The sequence below is a fragment of the Trachurus japonicus genome, chromosome 5 (genome assembly GCF_045865225.1).
Source record: "Trachurus japonicus isolate A0001 chromosome 5, Traja_1.0".
NCBI classification, from domain to species: Eukaryota; Metazoa; Chordata; class Actinopteri; order Carangiformes; family Carangidae; genus Trachurus; species Trachurus japonicus.
In genome coordinates, this window is record NC_140911.1 from 30,593,422 (window position 1) to 30,616,293 (window position 22,872).

The 22,872-nt window shown below is 43.0% G+C and overlaps 1 protein-coding gene across 6 annotated transcripts; it reads left to right on the plus strand.

Moving 5' to 3' along the window:
• The first annotated feature begins 1,618 nt into the window (after window positions 1-1,618).
• rbm6 (RNA binding motif protein 6) lies at window positions 1,619-18,589 on the plus strand. 6 transcript variants are annotated; one of them, XM_085777379.1, is made up of 23 exons: window positions 1,619-1,757; window positions 2,404-2,476; window positions 3,489-5,040; window positions 5,143-5,232; window positions 5,353-5,422; window positions 6,354-6,427; window positions 9,582-9,656; window positions 10,465-10,756; window positions 12,266-12,423; window positions 12,810-12,910; window positions 13,006-13,075; window positions 13,167-13,251; window positions 13,559-13,614; window positions 13,706-13,826; window positions 14,779-14,876; window positions 15,835-16,164; window positions 16,721-16,870; window positions 16,952-17,017; window positions 17,160-17,387; window positions 17,474-17,548; window positions 17,640-17,749; window positions 17,863-17,914; window positions 18,009-18,589. In XM_085777379.1, exons 2-23 carry the CDS (start codon window positions 2,424-2,426, stop codon window positions 18,102-18,104), a joined length of 4,002 nt encoding a protein of 1,333 aa, XP_085633505.1. In that variant the 5' UTR covers window positions 1,619-1,757; window positions 2,404-2,423; the 3' UTR covers window positions 18,105-18,589. The 6 variants fall into 6 exon arrangements, with proteins under 6 accessions (XP_085633505.1, XP_085633507.1, XP_085633508.1 ...); XM_085777381.1 differs by having other exon boundaries at window positions 18,012-18,589; XM_085777382.1 differs by having other exon boundaries at window positions 13,173-13,251.
• Window positions 18,590-22,872: the final 4,283 nt, after the last annotated feature.

Here is a 22,872-nt window from a genome sequence, read left to right on the forward strand (position 1 = left end):
CACTGCAGTTGTCCAGAGCTAATCAGATGGACAGTTACAGTTACTGGCACTAAGTGTCACGATCATGATCATGATACTAAAATTTTCAACTCAATATCAATATTAAGGAAAATATTCGATACTCAATACCATTTTCAATACGGATAAAAAAAGAAAAGAAAAATCTCTCTCTCCCTCTTTCACTCACACACACCTGTTTTTTTACTGTCTTTCCTGTCTGCTCTCAAGGAGGAGGAGGAGGAGGAGGAGGAGGAGGAGGGGGGGGGTTACTGTAGGTTCTCTTTACTGTAACTGCTCTGAAGCAGTGGGCTGCTTCTGTTCCTCTGAGCATGGCCATGGATCTGACTGGGCTCCTACATTTAACTCAACGGACTGCCGGTCCGGCCTTCAGCCCCGGTGTGTCTGGCACGGTCACCATAAACGTAGCCGAATAGATGGACATGCCTGATAACGTTGTCTTTAATCATTAACGTCAGCTTTTAACCGCTAGCTGTGGCTAATGGCTAATATAAGACGACAACATAGCGACGAGCCCTGTTATGCACTAACTCACGTAGCAGTGAGGGGGAGAGAGGTGTGTACCTGCCTGCATAGATGACCTGCCTGCTGCTGTGTGCGTCTGTGAAGGGGGAGAAATCGAGGCGGCAGCAGCGTAGCTACTTTTGACAACCCACACAGAGTTAGCTATATATTTTTTACTTTGTAACTTAAGCTATTTAAAATGTAACTAAGTAAATTTCTTCCAACAATATGTACTCAAGTAAAAGTAAAAGTACTGATTTTAAAAATTACTCAAAAAAGTACAAGTACACAAAAAAGCTACTTAATTACAGTAACTTGAGTAAATGTAACTAGTTACTTTCCACCACTGATATCAGAGCCCCGACTTCCCGACTTGACGTCACGACAACATCAAAACATGGCAGCCCTCGTCTTAAACAGTTCGAATTTAGACATTTTTATTTATTTGTTGAGGTTTTAATGCATATTTTTGTGTAGGCTATTATTGCAGTAGCCTATATGAAATACGTTTATATTAAGGTGTGATTGTTGTATGGTGTGAAATTGCGGTCCTCGTTTGTGACGGAAATAACGTTTAACTGTTATCAAGGCTGTAATGTGCACTCATCTGCGGCGTCTCCTCCCCTCCAAAATAAACATAATTTACTGCTGCATTTATTTTTCGTATTCAGCTATGAGCCACAATATGCCAAACTTCCTTCAGGTATCCATGTTTTTTTTCTCCCGAGTTCCTGCAGCGTGAACGCAATGATGTCGGAAGTCGGAAATTTCCAAGTTGGGAATCCCGACCTCCGAGTTGTTATGAACGCACCATTAGCTAGCTCTGGCTAGTTGCGCTAAAAATGGACCCGAATGCCAAAGCGGAATGATTATTATCAGAATGAGCCGCACCAAAGTTATCTGGGTGAGTAGCCTAAATGATCATATTTTATGCTAGAAGGTCCAGATTGTAAAAAAAAACGGGAATTATCCTTTAAGGTCGAAAATACTAGGAGTGTTGCTTTAACTCTGCACGAAGCTGAACATGCCTGTGTTGGTGCTTGGTGGTCGCTGGGCGGCGGTAAGCGGCTCTGCTGCAGCCGTGTGTGACGAAGAGGAAGCCCCGTCTCCGCTGCAGCAGCAGCAGAAGAAGAAGAAGCTGGTCTCCATTTTTCAGCGGTTTGCCGAAGCTGAGCCATCGACGACCGGGAAGACAACCACCGCAACATCGATATTGTACTCGGAGAACGAAGTAAGTGGGTCGTGTGAAAATATCTACGGTGAAATATACTGTCAGTGAAGTCTTTTGTGTTTTTAAATGACGCTGTTCAGTCCTACGCTGACGCAAAGAGGCGGCGTTTGACATTAATCTTAGCCCAGATACGCTAGCTCCGTTCCGGTCAACCTTTGAATGGTCGCGTCGGTCAAAATTGACTTTATCTTGCTGATTTAATTACGCCAACACCGCCTTTACCATGCCGTTGTCCCCTGGGAAACATTACTTCACTGTATCGCTGTCATTTCTAACATTGAAGCCAGTTGTTTATGTTGTGGCGTACATTCTTCGGGCCTAGTGTTGGCTATATTTAGCGGGCCAGTCTTCAGTGGGTCAGCACTCAGCAGCATTAGCAATCACAACGCCCAGTGTGGTTATGGCCCCGGGTCTGACGTAGGCATCCATCTTCAAGACAGAAAATCACATGAGCCAGCACATGAGCCGAGAAACCCTTTCTACACATTAATATTTAAATGTCTGAGTGTATGAATGTTCATGCCTTTCGGTCAGGGTTTGCAGCAGCTAGACCACCCCTTGTACTGATTTTGCCCTAAAAGCCATTGCGAAGCCAAAATTGGTGACTTCATCTACCGTAATATGCTGCTAACCTGTGACTTTGCTTCCAGGTAAGATACTGCCTGCAGACATGTGGGATGGACCAGGGCCAGGCCAAGGACCACGGGGAGGACCACCCTTTCGGTAAGCACCATGTACTCATGGATTAAGACTAACATCAGTAACGGCCACAATCTTCTTGCCTACGCTGTTTGTTGTGGGGTATACAGGTAAACACTTATTTGAAAATGTGGTATAGATAATTATGGCCAAGCAGTGCAATTTCCGTTGATACTATTGTTATAAGTATTTGAACCATTTACTGCATTGTATGACACCACCCTTTTGAGGCAAATCCTCTCTGCAACACTCTCACATTGCACACTCAATTATTATTATTATTTTTTTTTACCATTTTGAAATTTAAAATGTAGGAACCCTGGAGAAACATAGTCCTCCTAATCCTAACCCTATATATATCCAGCTCTGGAAAAAAATAAGAGACTACTTTCACAAATGTTTCTTAAAAGCATCTCTACATGTATTGACAGTCATTCTTTTCTTTTCTTTTTTAAATACCAACACAAACACAACTCATTCTACTTAATGAGACACTGATGAGGTCATCAACTGAATCATCACATCTGATTTTATAGGAAGATTATAAAAAACACTGCTGGGATTAAACATTGATATTATCCCACGAAAACTGATTTATAAACTCTTCCTGACTTAAAATATTCTTGCTGTGTTGTTTAGGAATAAATATGAACATGTTTTCTTTGCATTATTATTATTCAAGGTCTTTTTGTTATTTTGACCAGTTGTCATTTTCAGCCAATAAAAGCTCTAAATAACAATATTTTTCAATTTTGGGAGCAATGTTGTCGGTAGTTCATAGAATAAAACAAACATTTTTAAATTGAATTTTACTCAAACACATACCTATAAATAGTAAAACCAGAGAAACTGATCATTTTGGTGTGGTCTCTGAATTTTTTCCAGAGCTGTATACTGCCCTTCTGTACAAGTATTTGTTGATTAATTGGGCAATTCTGAAAACAATAATTATATATTACTTTGTTGAAACCTTTGTTTATTTAGGTGTGTGCTTGCATAACAAACCAGTATCCTAATATATTAACATATATTCCAGTGGTGATCACCGTGGAGAAATGTTTGGGAGGGATCGTTCCATGCCTGATTACAGAGGAAGGGATGGGATGAACATGGGTTCCATGGGTCATATGGGCCCAAGACCTGTAGATCTCCCACCTATGGACATGAGGAGAATGGATCACCATGGGCCACCCATGAGGGGGCGTGATATGGACCCACGTGAAATGCGAGGGAGAGAGCCAAACAGAGAATTCTTCAGACCAGGTGAAGAGCCAGACTTCAGCCTCAGAAGGAATTACGAAATTTCCATCAGAGACAAACTGATGAATGCTTCTGGTTTTCCGGGACCAGGCAGGAACTCTGCGGACATGGGAGGTAGGGGTATGCCACCAAGAGATCCAAACAGTAAATTTATGGACATGAGAGACAGAGAGTCGTTTCATTACAACATGCCACGATTCAATAATCCCAATGCGGATGAAAGACGAGGGTTTCCTGCAGACCGAATGGAGCGAAATGATGGATTCAGGGACATGCGTGACAGGCCCCCAATGGGAATGGGTGACAGCGATCACTTTGATATGGACTTACCTCCTCGTGAAAGGAGAATGATGGACACTGACAGACGAGGGGGACCACCTTTCAATCCAAGAGGCGGGTTCGAGTCTGATATGGATTTCAGAAGTCGTCCGGGACCATCAGCTGAATTTAGAGGGAGAGACAGATCACCCTTAAGATTTGGAAATAGCGATGTCCCTCCAATGGATAGGGCAAGGCCAGACATGCCTTCAGATGTTGGTGGCCCCCAGAGATCAGAGTTCATGGATGCAGAAGACCCTCTTCGAGAGAGAGAGTATAGAGAGTCGAGTGACAGTCCTCTTGTGGATTATCGAAGTGGTGAGGAGATGACTCTTGCAGAGGAATGGAAGAACCGGCGGAAAGACAAAAATCCTTTCTTAAACATGGGTAAAGGTATGGGAGGTGTACCTGAACCCGGCTTCCCTGTAGGTTTTGGCAGAGATGTAAATGTTCGAGATCCACCACCATTTCAGGAAAGGGATAGGCCACCTGTTGATTTCCCAAGGAAAGATGTCGGCTTTCCTCATGGTGACCACTTTTCTGCTATTGACCTTCCACCAATCGGCAACAAAGGTCCACAAGACCATCCGCCTCCAGACATAAATCCTCTCGTCGGCCCTCTTGGAAGAGAAAATGAGGGCAAGCATTGGCTTGGAGAAAGGGACCCGAAGCTTAATCAGAATAAATCACACCATGACGAAAGGCCCCCTTACCATCAAGAGAAAAATCAGCCTCCACGTGAGATTCAGGAGCCAAATGATTGTTTTACAGGGATGAAAAATATCCCGCATAATCAAGGACCTCCCAGGGGAAAGATGGGGGTGGAACGGGCTTTCCAAAGCAGCAGCGCTGTGCAGTCAAGAGACCAAGACTACAGAGACATTGATTATAGAACAGGGTCTGGGAGGGCTTTTGAGTACAAACGTGAGGAGCTCCAACCAGCAGCAGAGAAACTCATCAAAGACGCTAAACCAATCCCACCTTCAAAGTTTAGTGAATCTGGCTCTCAGGTATGTTCGTTTTTCCTGTTTGTCCATTGTTTCAAAATGATACTTGACTTCTCATAATATGTTGCCCATTAACTGCAATTTGATCAAACTTCATGTGAAAAGGATCAAGACTACAGGAGTGCATCCGTGGAGGACAAAGTTTCCAATACGATATCCATAATTGGAATTCCAAAGACTGCCACAATGGAACAGGTATTTATAAAACAGGAAAGCAGCTCTTAGTTAGCAATCTGTTATCAGACTGTGGTGGTAGTAGTTTGCATAGGTGGCCGTGGTGTAACACACTCTGTTTGATACGATCTTGTTTTGCAGATTCTCGGTGCCTTTGTAAGTCGTGATGGTGTGCCAATCCAGGGGATGAAAATCAAAAATGTTGTGCCAGGTAAGAAAACAAGTTTCTTTTTTTTTTAAACAACTTCGGGGCAGTCGATCGCTAACATGTCCCTCGACGTTTCGCTTTTTACGACATTCGAACCTCCGCATTTTTTTTTTCTTTTTTATGATCTTGGTTGCTTTTGTTGTTGCTGGTCTGTGTGAACTTGTACCGGGCGTGTGTGTGGGGGGCGGGTGGGCTCTGTTATGCCATGACAATGTGGGGTCATTGTCAATAAGTCAAGGATTCAACAGTAGGAGCTTTGAAAGAGTGATATTCAGTGTCAGTCCCAAAATATCTGACTGAATTTGTCCTTCAGAGACAGTTTATCCAAGTTCTCTGATTGGGGAAAAAAAGAATGTCAACAAACCTGAAATGGAAACTGCCTTGTAAGTGTGTTGTTCGTTCTGCTGATCTGCTTTAGCATGCAAGTTTTCCTTAATGGATCACTCTACACGTGATTATATATAATTCCAAGCCCTCTTGTGGAGATTATGTCTCAAAGGCCTTTTAATTTTTGTAAAAATACCAAAACATCACCTCAGAATGAGACATTAGGTGCCGTATTTCATTGGACATAAACATAAATGATAAATATTTCTGTGTCCATGGTGCACACCGTGCAGTCGTTCACTGCCATTGGTCTGGATTATCTGTCTGTTAAGGCTTGGCTCTATCCGTGCCTCTCATGGCAAAGTTTCATATGATGTCAGTCATCACAAGACTGAATAGAAAAAAAGCATAAATAACTTGTGCTTTCCTGAAAAGGTATGTGTGTCCCTAAAGGTGAAGAGAAAAAAAAAAAAGAAAAGAAAAATCGCTTGCACTGATTCTCGACTGATTCTTGTATTGACGAACTGTCTTTTATGTTTTAGTGGGTGACTGTCATTACTGGCATTGACTAACAAAAACCCATCTGTATTTCAAATGCTGTCCCCAGGTTACAGCTACGATACGGCCTATGTGGAGTTTTTAAACCTCGAGGATGCAGTTCTCTTCATGGAGTCCAACAAGGTGGCCCATCCTCGTCGCTCTACGAAGGCCGTCTCTCCCATCAGGATTACGAGGGGTTGAGAGGGCATTTAGTATACGGGGAGGGAGAGAATCTGGGAGCCGGGGGTTGCTATAACTTTCAACTTACTTTGATTAAGGAGATAAAGATGTCAGTTGTTGACATTATTAGATACTCATGTCTTAAGCCTCAGCAGTTAGTCCTAATATTATGACGTATAAGCACTTACTCATTAAGTAATGGTAGCACTCCATTTCTTATCTAGCATTTAAAAGATACAGAAAAAATTTAAAACTGTATATGTGCACAGGTTTCCTTCATATGGTTTGCTCGCCCTCCTAACCTTAAATTTTCCAACTCGACCCCAAACTGCCGAAATCTGGAATAAGTTTTATCAGGAAATGGTGACCATGCAGGTACCGTACTTGGCTACAGTTTTCTGTGATGAGATTAAGTCTTTGCAAAGAGGATCAAAGATTTTTTTTATTGCTTGGTTACTACTTTGCTTTCCGCACCACGTGAAGAGCTTTCAGCTGCTGAGAAAGCAGTTTTACATACGAACACTTTGCTAATCAACGGGTGGCCCATAGATCTAAAACAAACCTGAGGTGAACAAACTTGTTTGGGAGCTGTGTGGTTGAAATTTATCACGGTAATTCTAGCTGTCATCCCGATCAGTCTGTGAACAGAAGGAACACTGCATTTGTGGTGTGACGTACTCCACCAGGATCATTGGTTGGCTAACTGTAGTGTACTATCAAGGCTTAATCGGCATGCACATTCTCCTTTGGGTGGTGCTGGGACTGTAGTGTAACTGTAGTGTACTGGCACAGGATTACTTTCTGGCAAAAGTTAAGCAGGGTGCAACTTGTTTGCTTTACACCCATGCTTGTTTTGTTTTTTCATTTTTTTGGCCGGAGGTCTGTGTTAGCGTCTCCACAGTTGCTGGACTGGACTCATTCAAATGAATGAGGGGGCTGTGTCTACCACAGGGTGCAAGTTGGTGTGAATACAGCGGTGTTACTCAGAAGCCTACTGCTGCTGTTGCATATAGTATATATTCTTCTTTGCTAACTTTGCAAGAGAAAACGACTATTTTTGACATAATAGAATATATTGTTTAATTGTGTTGCAGTGATTACAACTTTTGTATGACTCTTCTCAGCCACATCGACAGTGCTTTCAAAGGCTTTTTGCTAAGCTACCAGTGTGACTATGGGTCCCAATAGCAGCTATCCATCACATCAGTTGGGCTTTCACTTTGATGTAGGCTAAAATATCTAAGCAGTTATTGGACACATTGCCATGATGGTCTGTACAGGCCTGTCATGGTGCCCCAGAGAAAGAAGCCTGCTCTCTTGAGCTTTCCTCGACTTTTTGATACTTAGATTGCCATTAAGTTTGGTACACACACTCATGGTGCCCACAGGATAAGTCCCCAAAGTCTTTGGTGATGCCCTGACTTTCTTTCTAGAGCCACCATCAGGTCGAGATTTTAACTCAACCTGGGAACTGTCTGCATCTCCTCCGTGGCTTAGTACTTATGTGGATCCCCACAGGATGAATCTTAATGAGTCTGGCGATATCCTCCCATTTCTTTTGCACCAACAGGAGGCTGACAGTAGTGGTTCAGAGGGGAGATATCTTGACATCTGTTGGATTCATAGTTGGCAATGTGATATTGGCATTTGTGGGTTTTGTGAACTTTGGTAATCCCTGAATTTTTCAGTTCTTTGGTTTTCTCTGAAGCATTACAGCTTCGCAAAACTTCTAGCAGGGCTGCAGACTGCCATTCTTGTTGTCTTCAAGTGTCTGTGGCAGAAATCTTTTACTAGCACAAGGCATTTTCGATCATCTGCAGCTCTCTTCCCTGGGAGCCTTTGTCCTCTTGATGGTGTTTTCTTGTCCACGGGATTTCAGCTTTCTTTGGATTTCTCTGGGGACTGAATGATTGACACTTTCATCTCAACAATGAACAGCTCGCACTGACCAGGATTGCTGTGCTTTTGATCACATCTCAAAAACATAATCTCATCTATTACCTTATCTTTTTGTGGATGGGATCAGTTGCATTGTTGATGAAATGTGTAAAAGTTTGTCTGGCTCTGCTATTTCTGTTAGACTGGTCACTGGTATACTCCTGAAGTTTTCCCTACTAATTTTATGTATGTTCTGCAGCACTTAAAAAGATTTGAATACCAACTTTGAAACTATCATGAGAGGTAAAGGATGGCTTTAACTTTATTTTTGTTTTCTTGTTTTCTTTTTTAAATGGTTGCTGTGGCACCAAATAGCAGACTGTGATTGTGTGTCTGGGGAATGAGCACATGTATGGTTGGTTTTGATGTTTTCATTTAATTCTGGGGGAGTGAGAGAGTCTTTGGAATGAACATCAGAATTAAAGAAGACAGTCTATTAATTTGCACAGTACATTTAGAGGTGCCATGAGCTTCGTGTTCCACCACACAAACACAGGCTAGTGTTGGAAATGGGGTATTCACACATGGAGTGGTTTGACTGGTACACCTCACCTGCTGAGAGCGCAGTTCACCTCACCTGCTGAGAGCGCAGTTCTCATTTGCTCTGTCGCTTTCACTTGGATATTTTTCTGTGGATACGAGTCATCGATTGTACCAGAGTCCGGTATGTTTGTGATAGGGCTGATTCGAAAAAAGAAAATGAATCAGCAACTATTTCAATGACTAATCGAGTCAGTCGTATTTCAAAACGTAACCAAGTTCAAGCTCTTTCAGTTATGGGGATTTGCTGCTTGTCATTGTCCTGTCTGATAGCGAGCTGCACATCTTAGTGTTTTGTTTGGACAAAACAAGCAACATCTATGGACCAAACACTCTACTTCATTTACTGACAGAATAGTCAGCAGATTAATAGTAAATGAAAATAATCCCTTGCTGGAGCCCTAATTTGTAGTTCCCTTCGAAACAATTTAATGTAGTATTGGGGCAAACGGCCTGTGTGAAGCATGGTCCTGGACCTGGGTTTTGCACGCCACCATAACTGTTGGTCCATTTTTTTTTTATCCTCGGCAGTGAAGAGGAGGGCTAAACCTGCCACAGTGCATGTCATTGGTATTGATTCAGGTTTGACCCACTGCCTTCTCACAATGCTGAGTGACCTTTTCTGTTCTTCTTCCAGGGATCCCTAAAGGTTGGCACTAGAACAGCTACCATGAAATTCATCCAGCCAGACGAGTGTGAAAGAGGTGTTCATGTGAGTGAAAATGAGTTCATATTGCACCAGAAACGCTTAAAGTTCAACATTTTGGCAAATTGGCCCATTGCCATAATCCCTATAGTTTTAGGAGTAGGCTCGTTACCTTAAATTGTCGGTGCAAGCTATTTTTAGAACGGCTACTCAGAGCTACGCTACGGAGGCTAATGGGATTTCTTGGTTTCCCTCATCAAATACACAATCCAACAACTCCAAAACGCTCTGGTGGACAAGGTGTGACCTGCACATTCACCACGCTATGAAATAATAACAGAACGTTACGAAGTTATTATCTCATAGCGTGGTGACGCATAACGATTCTACTCAGGGCTGTATTTTTTTTCCCCTGGAAGCATCCCTGGAGTTGTTTTGCTTGCTGAAAAACTGCGGTTTTGCATGAATTTACCTCGAAAAACAACTGTCTCGTAACGTTCCGCTATTATCTCATAGCGTGGTGAATGTGCAGGTCACAACTTGACCACGAGAGAGCGTTTTGGAGTTGTTGGATTGTGTATTTGATGAGTTTGATGAGGGAAACCAAGAAATTCCATTAGCCTCGGTATCTTTAGCTCTGAGCAGCTCGCAGTTCTGCTCCACCGACAATTAAAGGTAACGAATCTACTCCTAAAACTATAGGGCCAATTTGCCAAAATCTTGAACTATCCCTTTAAGAGAGTTAACGGAACAACGCTTGGGGGCCCAATTCAAGTCAGTATTATAACAAAATTACCCTTCTTTATAACTCCTCTTGCAATAAACTTTAAAAATTTTAAAAAGCCATCCCTTCCTTCTGTCCCTGTGAATTTAGGAATCAGATCACAAAGCACCTCAACTCCAGGAGCCTCAGCTGCCCAGACCAGATGAACCATCAGAGGAACTGAAGACCAACCTGAACGGGTCCAACCCAAAAGCTCCTCTGCAGCCACTGCCCCACGGCCTGTGGCAGCGCAGCTCCGACCTGACTCCAGAGGCGTGGCAGCAGCAGGTGGACCAACAGCTCCAACAGCAAGAGACTGAGCAGCAGGCAGAGCCCTGGGGCAACCGCAACCTCCCTCATCACAATTCACACCAATCTGACTCGGTCTTTAAAGACAGTAAAAGTATGTCGAATGGAGCTCCTTGTTCTCTTTTTATCTCCTGCGTCTTTGGTGGAAACAAATGTTTGCAATCCACAGATAGTTACTAGGGATGGGCATCTCGAATAATTTTCTAACCGAGTAACCTAACTTAGTGTTACCTGGGTAACCGAATACTGTAATAAAAAATAAAATGACGTCATGTCTGACGGACAGAGCGCAGCAGGGGGAAATAATTGTGCTCTGTCCGTCAGACAGTCCGCATTACTGACACACAGCGTCGTCAGATAAATATCAGGTGGATAATAAGAGTAGAAACTGGAGTTTAAGATGCACATATGAGGGGCACATGTGCATCTTTATGCCGCGGCATAAATGCGCAGCATGCGCTCTGAGCGCAGTGCAGGAGAAAACTTTTTTTTCTTTTTTGTAAATCATTAGCGGTGCTTATTTATTAGTCCACAGTGCATTTTGGTGCCTACGCTCTCTGCCTCGCATCGTCTCAGGAAATAACTGGGAAAGTTTCAGAATGTTTGTAAACTGAAAGCATATTTTCTAACAGACTTGATGACACCTGTCGTCTCCCTCCCAACCGTTTACGCCGAGGGAACCACCACAGATTATTGTAAAAGGTTTGAAAGCTCAATCCAAAAACCCTTTTACACAGCAAAAAATCACGTTGCTTGAACCGAAACTGTTTAACACTACAAAAAGCCGAACCATGGCATGATAATGTAGTTTGATCCGACGCTAGACTGCGCTCTAACATGCCGTTTTTTTAATCCTAGGTTAACCGGGTAATAATTCATAACAGAGTAGCAGATTGCCTACTCAGGTACTTGAGTACTCGGGTAACTGTGCACATTCCTAATAGTTACAGTATCTCACAAAAGTGAGTACACCCCTCACAGTTTTGTAAATATTTTATTATATCTTTTCAGGGGACAACACTGAAGATATGACACTTTGATACAATGTAAAGTAGTCAGTGTACAGCTTGTATACATTTGTTGTCCCCTCAAAATAATTTAACACACAGCCATTAATGTCTGAACCGCTGGCAACAAAAGTGAGTACACCCCTAAGTGAAAAGTGTCAATTTTTTGTGTGGCTACCATTTTTTTTCATCACGGCCTTAACTGTCTTGGGCATAGAGTTCACTAGAGCTTCACAGGTTGCCACTGGAAACCTCTTCCACTCCTCCATGATGACATCAAGGTGGTGGAGGTTAGACACCTTGTGCTCCTCCACCTTCCGTTTGAGGATGTCCCACAGATGATCAATAGGGTTTAGGCCTGGGGACATGTTAGACAGTCCATCACCTTTACCCTCAGTGTCTTAAGCAAGGCAGTGGTCGTCTTGGAGGTGTGTTTGGGGTCGTTGTCATGTTGGACTACTGCCCTGGGCCCAGTTTCTGAAGGGAGGGGATCATGCTCTGCTTCAGTATACTCACTTTTGTGAGATACTGTATGTGCTATTGTAACTCCTGACTGAGTGGAGTTAACAGTATGTTTTCCTTTTGTCCCTGCACAGCCATGATAATAAAAAATGTGAAACCCACCACCACAGTGGAAACCATCTTGAAAGCCTTGGATCCCTTTGCATACCTGGATGAGAGAAATGTCCGTCTAGTCAAGGCCAAGCCCCCTGGAGCAAAGTGCTTCTGCTTTGTTGACATGGACTCCCATGAGGTTTGTAAAAATATAATAACACAGCTTTCAGTGGTCTATAGGTTGACTTTGACTTTTTTTGTCAACCTTTGATTGGTGGAGTCAACAAACATTTGGATGAAAGATTTTAAGTTTTTCGCTTGTTGATCCATCAAATCTTTGAAGAATGCTTTTTGTCGGTGGAGCAGTTCTTGCACAGTAGACAATGTGAAAGAATCCTCTTTGACTGGCTTTTTTGTTTGTTTATGTTTATAGATGAGATTAGCAGTAGGCTTTCAGATAAAACTGTAAAATGATACTTCTTACCTTCAGAGTGAGTTGCCCCAAATTCTGGGGCCAGTTTCTTGTTCCTAACATTCTTGTCAAGTGTCGTTTTCAAGCGTTCATCACTTTGTCTTCTTTTGTAGCAAGTGACACGTCTGGTTGAGCTCCTCACCAAACCCAGACCCCTTTATATTGATGGAGTGAGAGTTTATGCTGAGGTTGCAAAACCCTTAAAGAACCAAAAGTAAGTCACAATGTCACCAAAGTTTTTTTTGTTAGTTTTTTTTTATCCTCGCATGTTGTCGAGGAAAATGTTCCTGATAATTTTCCCTCTTTCAGTTTCAGAAGAGAGTTCGACAAACCAAACAATTCTATCCTTGGGTATCCACCTGAGGCCAGCCTGATGGGGGTAAGCTGTGCTCCTCCTGTTGCTTTTCAAAATTACAGAATCGTTAAAATGCTCATGAGCTGTATTTTGTGTTTTTGCCATGGTGTTTCAGCAACAGCAGCAGTCGCCGTTCCCACATCCTCCACCGTTCTTGCAGCCTCTGCAGCCACCTGCTGGTGCTCCTGCTCTTATGCCAGGTGAGACTTGATCAAACACAAAGTCCAGCATCTTGCTCCCTATGCACGGTTTATTATTACCGGTACTTAACTTTTATTTATTTTATTTTTAAATATTGTTTGCCTTTATTTGATAGCATAGTTGAGAGAGACAGGAAATGGGTAGGCAGAGAGAGGGGAAATGACATGCAGTAAAATTCGAACCAGAGCCGACTGCAGCAAGGACTATAGCCTCTGCACAGTCCTGCTCATCCCACTATGCCACACGGCGCCCCCCAACTTTTATTTCTAAATCTCTCTAATATTCTTATGTTTTTTTTCTTACCAGGTGATTTGTTAACTGGCACGAATCCCGCTCTGTCGACGGACCCACTCATTAGCCAGGTAGGGTGTGAAGCAAAGAAGTAAAATATGACCTTATTTATTAAGCCGCTCACTTCCCAGCTTTGAGCAGTATCATTTTATCACCTCATAGGGCGTTGGCTACTGTGACGCTCCACCTCTGGACCCTTCGTTCCACGCTGGTGGAGCTAATGTACCCACAGAATCAGCCCCAATGACGACCAATGCAGACGGATCACAGACCTACATCTATGGTGAGGAGCTATTCAATTATAAGAGAAGAGAAAACCAGCACCCTCCAATCAGCTCCTTTTAACTTTTTATTGTAGGACAGGCAGGCAGGACAGACGTTTCGACCGAAGTCTTTTTCAATGTAAACACACAGGTGCCTGAGGTGGGAGATAAATACCCTAGAGGCTAATTGAACCAGGTGTATGACCCTCAGTCATTAGACCTCCTCACAAAAAATACACATGAACACACATAAGGCCCACAGGGCAAAACATCAAAGAGCTCTGGTGCCTTGACATTTTTTCTAATATTAAATATTTAATGTATATATTTTTGTATTCTTGTACACTGGAGGGTATTTTGTAGCCCTTCGTTTTTGATGTTTTGCCCTGTGGGCCTTATGTGTGTTCATGTGTATTTTTTGTGAGGAGGTCTAATGACTGAGGGTCATACACCTGGTTCAATTAGCCTCTAGGGTATTTATCTCCCACCTCAGGCACCTGTGTGTTTACATTGAAAAAGACTTCGGTCGAAACGTCTGTCCTGCCTGCCTGTCCTACAATAAAAAGTTAAAAGGAGCTGATTGGAGGGTGCTGGTTTTCTCTTCTCTTCTGTTTGCTTTGGCCGTGCACCTCCACATGAGAGTTTTTTCTCCTTTTTTGAGATTCAGGGTGAGTGCTCACTACCTCCGTTCTGAGCTATTCAATTATGAAATCCCAAAAAGACGGATCACCTTGTGTCTGTGTTGTTACTACACTGTCTCGTTTGTGTTATTGTTTTACCAATGGTGAAAGATGACGTAAGTTAGCAGTGTCCTGGAGTTTGTCATATTTTATTTGTCATAGCCTCATAAATGATTGTCACCTAAATGATGAAACTACAGACCAGGACTCTTGTAAACAGTTTTTGTCAGCAACTCTGAAAGACCAGTGATCATTTGTTTTGCTCATCTTATGTTTGTCTTCATTCTTCCAGGACCTGAGACTCCGGACATGACCAACTATTTGTTTGATGCCACATCAGGCTTTTACTATGATCCTGAGACGACACTGTACTACGATCCTAACTCTAGGGTGAGAATAAAAAGACAACATTAAAGGGATACTTCACCCAAAAATTGATAATTCACCAATTTTCTACTCACCATCATGCCAAGGAAGGGTTTGGAGAACTTTCAGAGTTATCAAAACGCTTTTGGAGTTCCAGGGGGGGTCCGGCTGGCAACGGATTTTCATATAATGGTGGGGGATAGTGCTCACTTTTGAATCGTCCAAAACACACACACTATGAAACATCCAAATACCTCCATACTGCTCATCCATACTGACCTAAGTGTCCTGAAGCCGCAACATGAAAAAGTTGTTAGAAAAAAAAAATTGATCTCTGTTTTTAGCCTTGTTGTAGCAGTAGCTCCCAGTGGCTGCCAGAGATGTGTGAGATTTGCTGTGAGATGTTCTTCCGTGTTTACATCAGACATCCAATGGTTTACAACGACGAACAAACATCTCACAGCAAATCTCGCACATGCGCACAAACATCAACAGAGCCACTGGGAGCTACTGCTACAACACGGCTAAAAACAGAGATCTAATTAATGTTTTCCGAACAACTTTTTCATGTCGCGGCTTTAGGACACTTGGGTCAGTACAGACGAGCAGTCTGGAGGTATTTGGATGTAAGCACAATCCGATGCCATCCGTTGCCAGCCCCCCCCCCCCCGGAACTACAAAAGCGTTTTGATAACTCCGAAACTTCTCCAAACCCTTCTTGGCATGACAGTGAGTAGATTGGTGAATTATTGATTTTGGGTGAAGTATCCCTTTAAGCCTCATATATGCACATGCTGAAGTCAGTACCTTTCTGATGTTATACCTACCTAGGACTAAATGTAGAGCTTATAACAGCAGACAGATGTTTTTGAATGTTCTCTCACTAAACTAGAGTTCACGGTTACATATGCACTAATATATCAGACTGACGCCTCCTTGAATTTGGTTGCTTTTTCTCCTTTTCTCATGTGTTTGTGTGCAGTATTTCTACAACGCTCAAACCCAGGAATACATGTACTGGGACGCAGCATCAAAGACCTACATCCCAGTCCCAGGAGGGAAATCCGCAGACCCCCAGCCTGTTGCCATGACAGCCGAAGACCAGGCCATTCTGTCCAACCCAGCAGCAGATGCTCCTCTGGAAATGAAGAAGCCATCGCTGCCTCCCAATACTGCAGCAGTTCTCATGTCTGCTCCGGAGCTAGTCCCCACTCCGACGACTCCTGAGAAGAAAGAGGATGATGACCCTAGTAAAAAGGACAAAGATAGGGATAACAAAGACGAGAAGCCCAGAAGTCTGGCTGCTGTCAAGGTAATGCTTCATCTACACTGTTAGTGTTTGAGAGGCAGATAGTTAAAGGGTATGCGACCAGTGCCAGTCTTCATTGGCCACACCTCCATCCTCCCTTCAGCCTAAACGGAGGAGGGAAAAGGAGTCATTAAACACACAAAGAGAAGCACTAATGAATAGATACCCACTGTACACAAGAGCCAACAAAAGGAATGCTTACATTTAGCCAGCTACCCATGAACAAATTCCTAATATGGGTAATAGCAAGTTGGCTAACAGTATCATGCCTCTGTAGCTTGTCACTTATGAAAACAAACATTTAACATTATGTAGCCAAATAAAAGCCAGTTCAGGCTGGACCCTTCAGCAGCTCGTTGTAGACCAGTACTGGGTTCAGGGTTGAAGTGGGAAACAAATTCAACATTGAGCTCATCTGGTCTTGAGTCAGTAGGATTATCATCAAGTACCATGGCCAAAAGATTAGATTAAAACGTACATAAAAGAGTTGCCCTCTTACGCAATATCAGGATGTCCTTATTCCACTATATTTTCAATGGAGACATGTTGCTGTTCGCAGATCATGAAAGATATGGAGCGCTGGGCAAAGATCCAGAACCGTCAGAAGGAAAGTGTCCGATCGCCGTCGCCGGTGCTGAAGGGCGGAATAGATGACGATCGGAGGCAGTCAAAGTCAGCTGATGCTGGTTTTGCTATCTTTGAGAGGAAGGTGAGGAGCTACTGGGATAATATGTACAGTTGATGTAGATGTAAGAAAAATCCATGTTTGACCATTTCCCTGTATCATCAGATTTCAGGTGGGGATGATCTTTTCAAGAAGCCCCTCGCTCCCCCTAAAAAAGACGAGAAGTCAAAGGTATTGACCCACCTGTGCTCCTCATATCATATGGATGGCCTCTGACCTGACATCACAAACTTTGCCTTGTGCCATATTTAATGATAAATCCATGAAACAAAAAATAAATATGTTTTGAACATGCGTTTGCTTTGTTCCTCAGCGCCCAATGGGCTCGCTTGGTCTCCTGGCATCAGATTACGCAGCTGGCAGCGATGAAGAGGTGGAAGAGGATAAGGAGGAGGCAGCTAAAAGCAGCCAAGGCAGTCAGTCTGAAGACAAAGACGACAAACTGACAGACTGGAAGAAGATGGCCTGCCTGCTGTGTAGGAGACAGTTCCCCAACAAGGACGCTCTGATCCGCCACCAGCAGCTGTCTGACCTGCACAAAGTACTACCCATCAACCTGCATACGATCAACACTCCACAGTAACTCTGTAAACAAAACCTCTAATGCTCGGTGTATTGTCTCAACAGCAAAATATGGAGATCCACCTTAAGATCAAAAGATCAAAGAAGGAGTTGGAGGCATTAGAGAATCAGGAGAAAGAAGTAAGTGAAGAACATTTATGGGGTTTAAAATATGCTGAGAAGCTATTTGTCCTGTGAGTTGATCTTGAAACATGGACTGTGTCCTCCACAGCTGAACGCTAGAGAATCAACCAGGTCACCAGAACAGAAGAGAAGAAAACACCATCACCAACAGCAGCAGCAGCAGCAACAACAGCATAATTCCTGGGCTGGGAGCTCCAGGTAGACGTGCTTTAACACAGTGTTGTTGACATGAGAGAAATACGGAGACAAAGCAGCATGTCGGTGGTGTGATTCAGAATATGTCACTGCCTAACAATTTTCTCTCTGCATAGGGAGATGAACAGAGTCAGTGAGAGGCCTGGTTTAGGGGCTGAACCCGTCCCGGTAGGTGTGAAGCTCTATTTCACTAATAAGTATAACATAATGTCTCTTGTCGGTTTTATTAAAAAAAAATGTTTTCTCACACTTGTTTGTTTAGCAGAGGAAAAAGAAGGAGCCTGTGGTTTGGGACCATGCCACCTACAAACAGGCGGTACGCAAGGCCATGTTCGCACGGTTCAAGGAACTCGAGTGATCTCATCTGGACACATCCTCACTTTGATACGCAAAGTGTTGACAACCACCTGGACACGAGGCGTCCCCTTTGACTGTCTTAACTGTTTCTCTGCCTCGCACATCACTGCACTGCAGAGCCACAGCTTTCTACACGGAGATGAAAGTGACAGATCTGGACTGAAAGCACATCGTACGGACACAGCGGAGCTTTACACAAAACAAAACAGTGGAAACACAAGAATTATTGGACATCTTCAGTGATGGATACTGTACAGAAATGACTTCATACTGTCGATTTGAGCTTTTTTTTTGCCCATATTTCTTCTATGGCCTGTATGTAGAAATGTGAAGTGTGTCCATACTGTTTTTTTTTAATGATGCTGTCACACGGGCTACAGTCGCTGTTTGTTTTGAAACTTAACAATTTTTACATTTTCATTTTCATGAATGGGAAATGCTCTTATATGTGCATATTTTTAAGTAAAAAAAAAAATTATGGATAAACCTGCCTGATTGTGTTTTTTAAATATCCATCCCATGGCCACTAGATGGCAGCAAAATGCCTCTTTTTGTTTTTTCATTGTCTGGACGTGCCCAAGTGAGCTTGGTGGGTCACATCATTAGTATCGATTTGATGTAGGAAAAAAATATGGTACAACTCAAACTGAAATATCCTTGTAATTTTTTCGACCTTGCTTTATGCATTCTCTTCCCGTCGCGGTGATTTCACTTGTTAGTCAGTGCAGTTTCAATGTTTCCCAATTGTGCAATGCAGGAGTTAGAACATGAAGCCTCGCTCTGACCTTTACCGATCTGACGGCACCAGCCTGCACCCTCCCTCTGGCCCTGGCTCAGTGAATGTAGAGGATTGCATGGGTTTAGTGTGCTGACATACTAGCTCCTCTGGGAGCAAGTAACAAGAACACAAGGGAGCCTGAGGAGCTGCAGTCAATGACAAACAGCAGAGAGGAGACCAGTGGGGAGTAGGAGGGGGGGAGGCAACACCTTAGTGCAAGAGTTGTGCTTGTTCCTGGCTTAAACGGGTTGCTTGCATTTTGCTTTCATGACTCCCACGGCCTGGCTTCTCTCCAGACAGCAGCGGGTAAAATGCCAAAGTTGAACATCATGTCTTCTACTTTTATGTTTTTGGAGAGTGACTGACAATATTTGGAGTCTCTCTGTCTGAGGAAACGGGGTGACATGGTAACAAAACACATTTCCATGTAAACCTTGTTTTGTGGCCTGGCAACACAACAGAAGAGAGCACAGTAAACAAAAAACACTGATTATCTCAGGTTCAGATGTATTTGCCATAGCTTTTGCTCAGTTGTACGACTGTGTGAGAAGCCCAGGTCCGTATTGAAACTTCTGCATAAGCAGGGATTCATTCTGTTTCAACTTGTAGCTAAATCACATTCTTTTAGACCACCAGCATCTTTCCACTTCTGCATCACGATCTTCCCTCGGGAGGAGAAAACATGTTTGTATTCACTCTAACTTGTTCTGTTCGCCTTCAGTTTACACGTCTATTACCTCGCTTATTAATTATCTGTTCTAAAGATAGTCATCAAGATTTCCCATAACCATACCCCACTTATTAATTTCATAATGTGGTAAATGATGTGGAAAATGTTTGTTCAGTAGCTTGAATCAGACCACACAGGTTATATGAAATGAGTTTCACCGTACCCTCTGTTTACATGTCCCTGCAAAATCTAGCATATTTTTTGCAATAATACAGAGAAATCATGAATTATATTTACTACTTGTACCTGTTTGTCTTTATAGCAATTTAGTGGTCACTGTATTCCCATGAGTCCTTGGAATAATAGACTGCATGTCTGCTAAATCAAAGGTTGGATCTCATCCTTAGAATTTGGACCCTTTTTTAAATTACTTCCATATTTGCAGTGGTGTTTTTTTCTCCCTCTATCCTGCCGGTAGGTTGACATGATCACAGATTTTCATTTCACTGTAGTGTATCCTAGAACATCAATTAAATGACTACTTTTTTTTTTTTTTTTTTACTGCAACAGCTTCAGGCCTAAGATCTGTGTATTTGCATATAAATAGAGTATTTATTACCAAGACTCACATGGACTTCAGTTTCATGTACTTAAGCCATGCTGTCTTGTGAAGCACAAATTGCCATTAGATAATGAGAAGTCCCGATCCTATAGAATACAATTGTGTCACAGCGTCACACATCTCACATAAGGTCACTGGGTGAGGGATCAGGTAGCATTTCATCTTTTTTTTCCTCTCTCCAAATGACAGAAAAGGTTGTTTGAAGGAGGAATCTTTGTCCATTTTCAATTATTTTCTTTTATTAAATGTGGGGAAATTTCCATTTCTCTTTTCTGTCACAAGAGCGCAAAGACCCGCCCCCCCTGCACCTGTTAACAGATGTCATCATTATCCAGTCCCCAACAGTCCATGGAATGAAAATTAATGTGCAGTGAGTGTATAAGGATGAGAGGCCAAACAAAGAGTTAGGGCTGCTGTGTTAGCATCCTCTGTTTGTGTGTGTGTGTGTGTGTGGGAGAGAGCTACCAGGTATAGGAATGCTGGACAGGGAAGCCAATTATCCCAGCTGGACGGCTCTTAGCAGCAGGCGGGTGGAGCTGGAGCAGCAGTCTGGGGACGAAACAGAAGAAAAAGAACGCAGTCAGCAGCACGACTCTCAGATGTTGAGAGATGTGGCATCGGTCCACAGAGCAGAGGGAGAAACCATCATTTGATTGCTTTCAATGGAGGGTTTGACACCAAGCTGTTGCAGATGGACAAAGATGTTCTAAATCCATATCAATACCAAGTGACAGGCAGTTGACCACACACCAGCTAGATTTTTCCAGCGTATTTTTTCCCCCTGTCAAAGAAAGCCTCCGAAAGACTTTGCTTTCTTTATAAAAAACGAAATCCATGAAGATGAAATGGATTATTTTACATCATGCTTACATGTAGGATGACCGTGTGGTTATCAGAAATCTCCTCTTTGTCCATTATGACAGATGATCAAAAACATATCCCATGTAGAGTGACTCCCTTAAGGAGTAGCATGTGTTTGTGGTCACCCCGTGCAAACAAAGAGACCATACCATCGCTGGCTTATAGGGAAAAAAAAAATCATGGTTGTCTAAGCAATTTCACCATCTGGCTTATCCTTTCAAGTGTAAGTTGAAAAATGATGTCTGTTATTGATTGCTAATATATAACATCTTCTTGAGAACGTCCTTGTGATTGTCAGACGTAGGACATACATCAGAGCACAGCTTATGCGGACGACATTTGGGCCGTTGCTGAGAGCAGAACCAGCTCCACTGGCAGACCTGTCACTGAGAACATTATGGACACTGAAAACATTTTGGAAGTGATGTCATGGTTTTGTACTCCAGCTCTGACTGAAAAATGATGGGCGCTATGGGGCTGAATTCATCCAGGAAACAGTTTCCCTTTGTTCTCTTTGGTCTTTGGGAAACAATATCCACCACCAAGCTTTGTATAAAGCACAGTTGTCTCATGTGATAAATGATTTTTTTGGGGGGGTGGGGGGATAACTGTGATTCACAGCTAAAGCAGTCTACATGTGCATCACCACAGCAATGCAGTGCTTTGTAAATGCACTGGTTGCCCTGCGTCTGTCATTGCATGCAACTCATCAACAGTCCCCAGTGAGTCAGTCCTTCTGTTCAGGTCGGACATGCTGCAGCAGGCCACAGAATAAAAACAGAACCACCGCCGCTACTGACTGATAAAACATGTGCAGCATCAAAGGACCCGAGGCCAGTTAACTGTCCAAGTCTGCACAACCTCAGTGTGCTTCTCTTGTATGTTGACTGGCTAAAGGAGTGGACCTTGACCTATCCTTGGTTTTAGAGGTGCGCAGAAGAAGGCAGTTCTTGTCATTCCGTTCCCTGAAGACCGTCATCACATCCCTGTTCTATCCTTCCTGTTCCTGAGTATTTCTCAGTGTGGCAAGAGTTAGAGCTGCATTTTTTAAAGTCTGCTGTTTACATGTGAACAGGGATGCAACCAGCAGAGTCACCTGAGGGGCCCCACCGCAGCGCATTACAGTCTCTGAGACAGTTGCACAACCTGATGTACTTTGGTCCACAATCCAGGACTTGTGGGAGGGATCCACCTCCATCCCTTTGAGCTTGAACTATCCCTTTGTCTTAAAGGGATAGTTCAATATTTTGGCAAATTCGCTTATTGCCATTATCCATATAGTCACAGGAGTAGGTTCATTACCTTTATTATCGGTGCATGTTGTTTTGAGATCAGCGGGGCAGAGACGCGAGCTGCTCAGTGAACACAATGGAGGTGAATGGTACAGGTCCTCTGTCCCTCATCAAACTCATCAAATACACAATCCAACAACTGTAAAATGCTCTTGTGACCTGCACATTCACCAAGTTACAAAATAATAACCTAACATTACGAGACACAGTTGTTTTCGAGACAAATGCATAGCTGGAACTACATTCAAGACAGGGCTGGGCGGAGGGATTTCAAAAGCTCAAATAGTTTTTGCTTCATGTGTCGTAATGTTATATAAATACACATGATTATTTCATAGCGTGGTGAATATGCAGGTCACAACTTGTCCACAAGAGTGTTTTGGAGTTGTTGGATTGTCTATTTGATGAGTTTTGAGGGACAGGGGACCTGTACCATTCACCTCCATTGTGTTCGCTGAGCAGCTCGCGTCTCTGCCCCGCTGATCTCAAAACAACATGCACCAATTATTAAAGGGATTATAATTTGCCCATGCACTTGGAAAATAT

Coding starts and splice junctions, on each gene's coding strand:
- rbm6 (XM_085777379.1), top strand. CDS start 2,424: ATGTGGGATGGACCAGGGCCAGGCCAAGGACCACGGGGAGGACCACCC. Junction 5,041..5,142: donor TTAGTGAATCTGGCTCTCAG/GTATGTTCGTTT, acceptor TCATGTGAAAAG/GATCAAGACTACAGGAGTGC. Junction 12,911..13,005: donor AAACCCTTAAAGAACCAAAA/GTAAGTCACAAT, acceptor TCCCTCTTTCAG/TTTCAGAAGAGAGTTCGACA.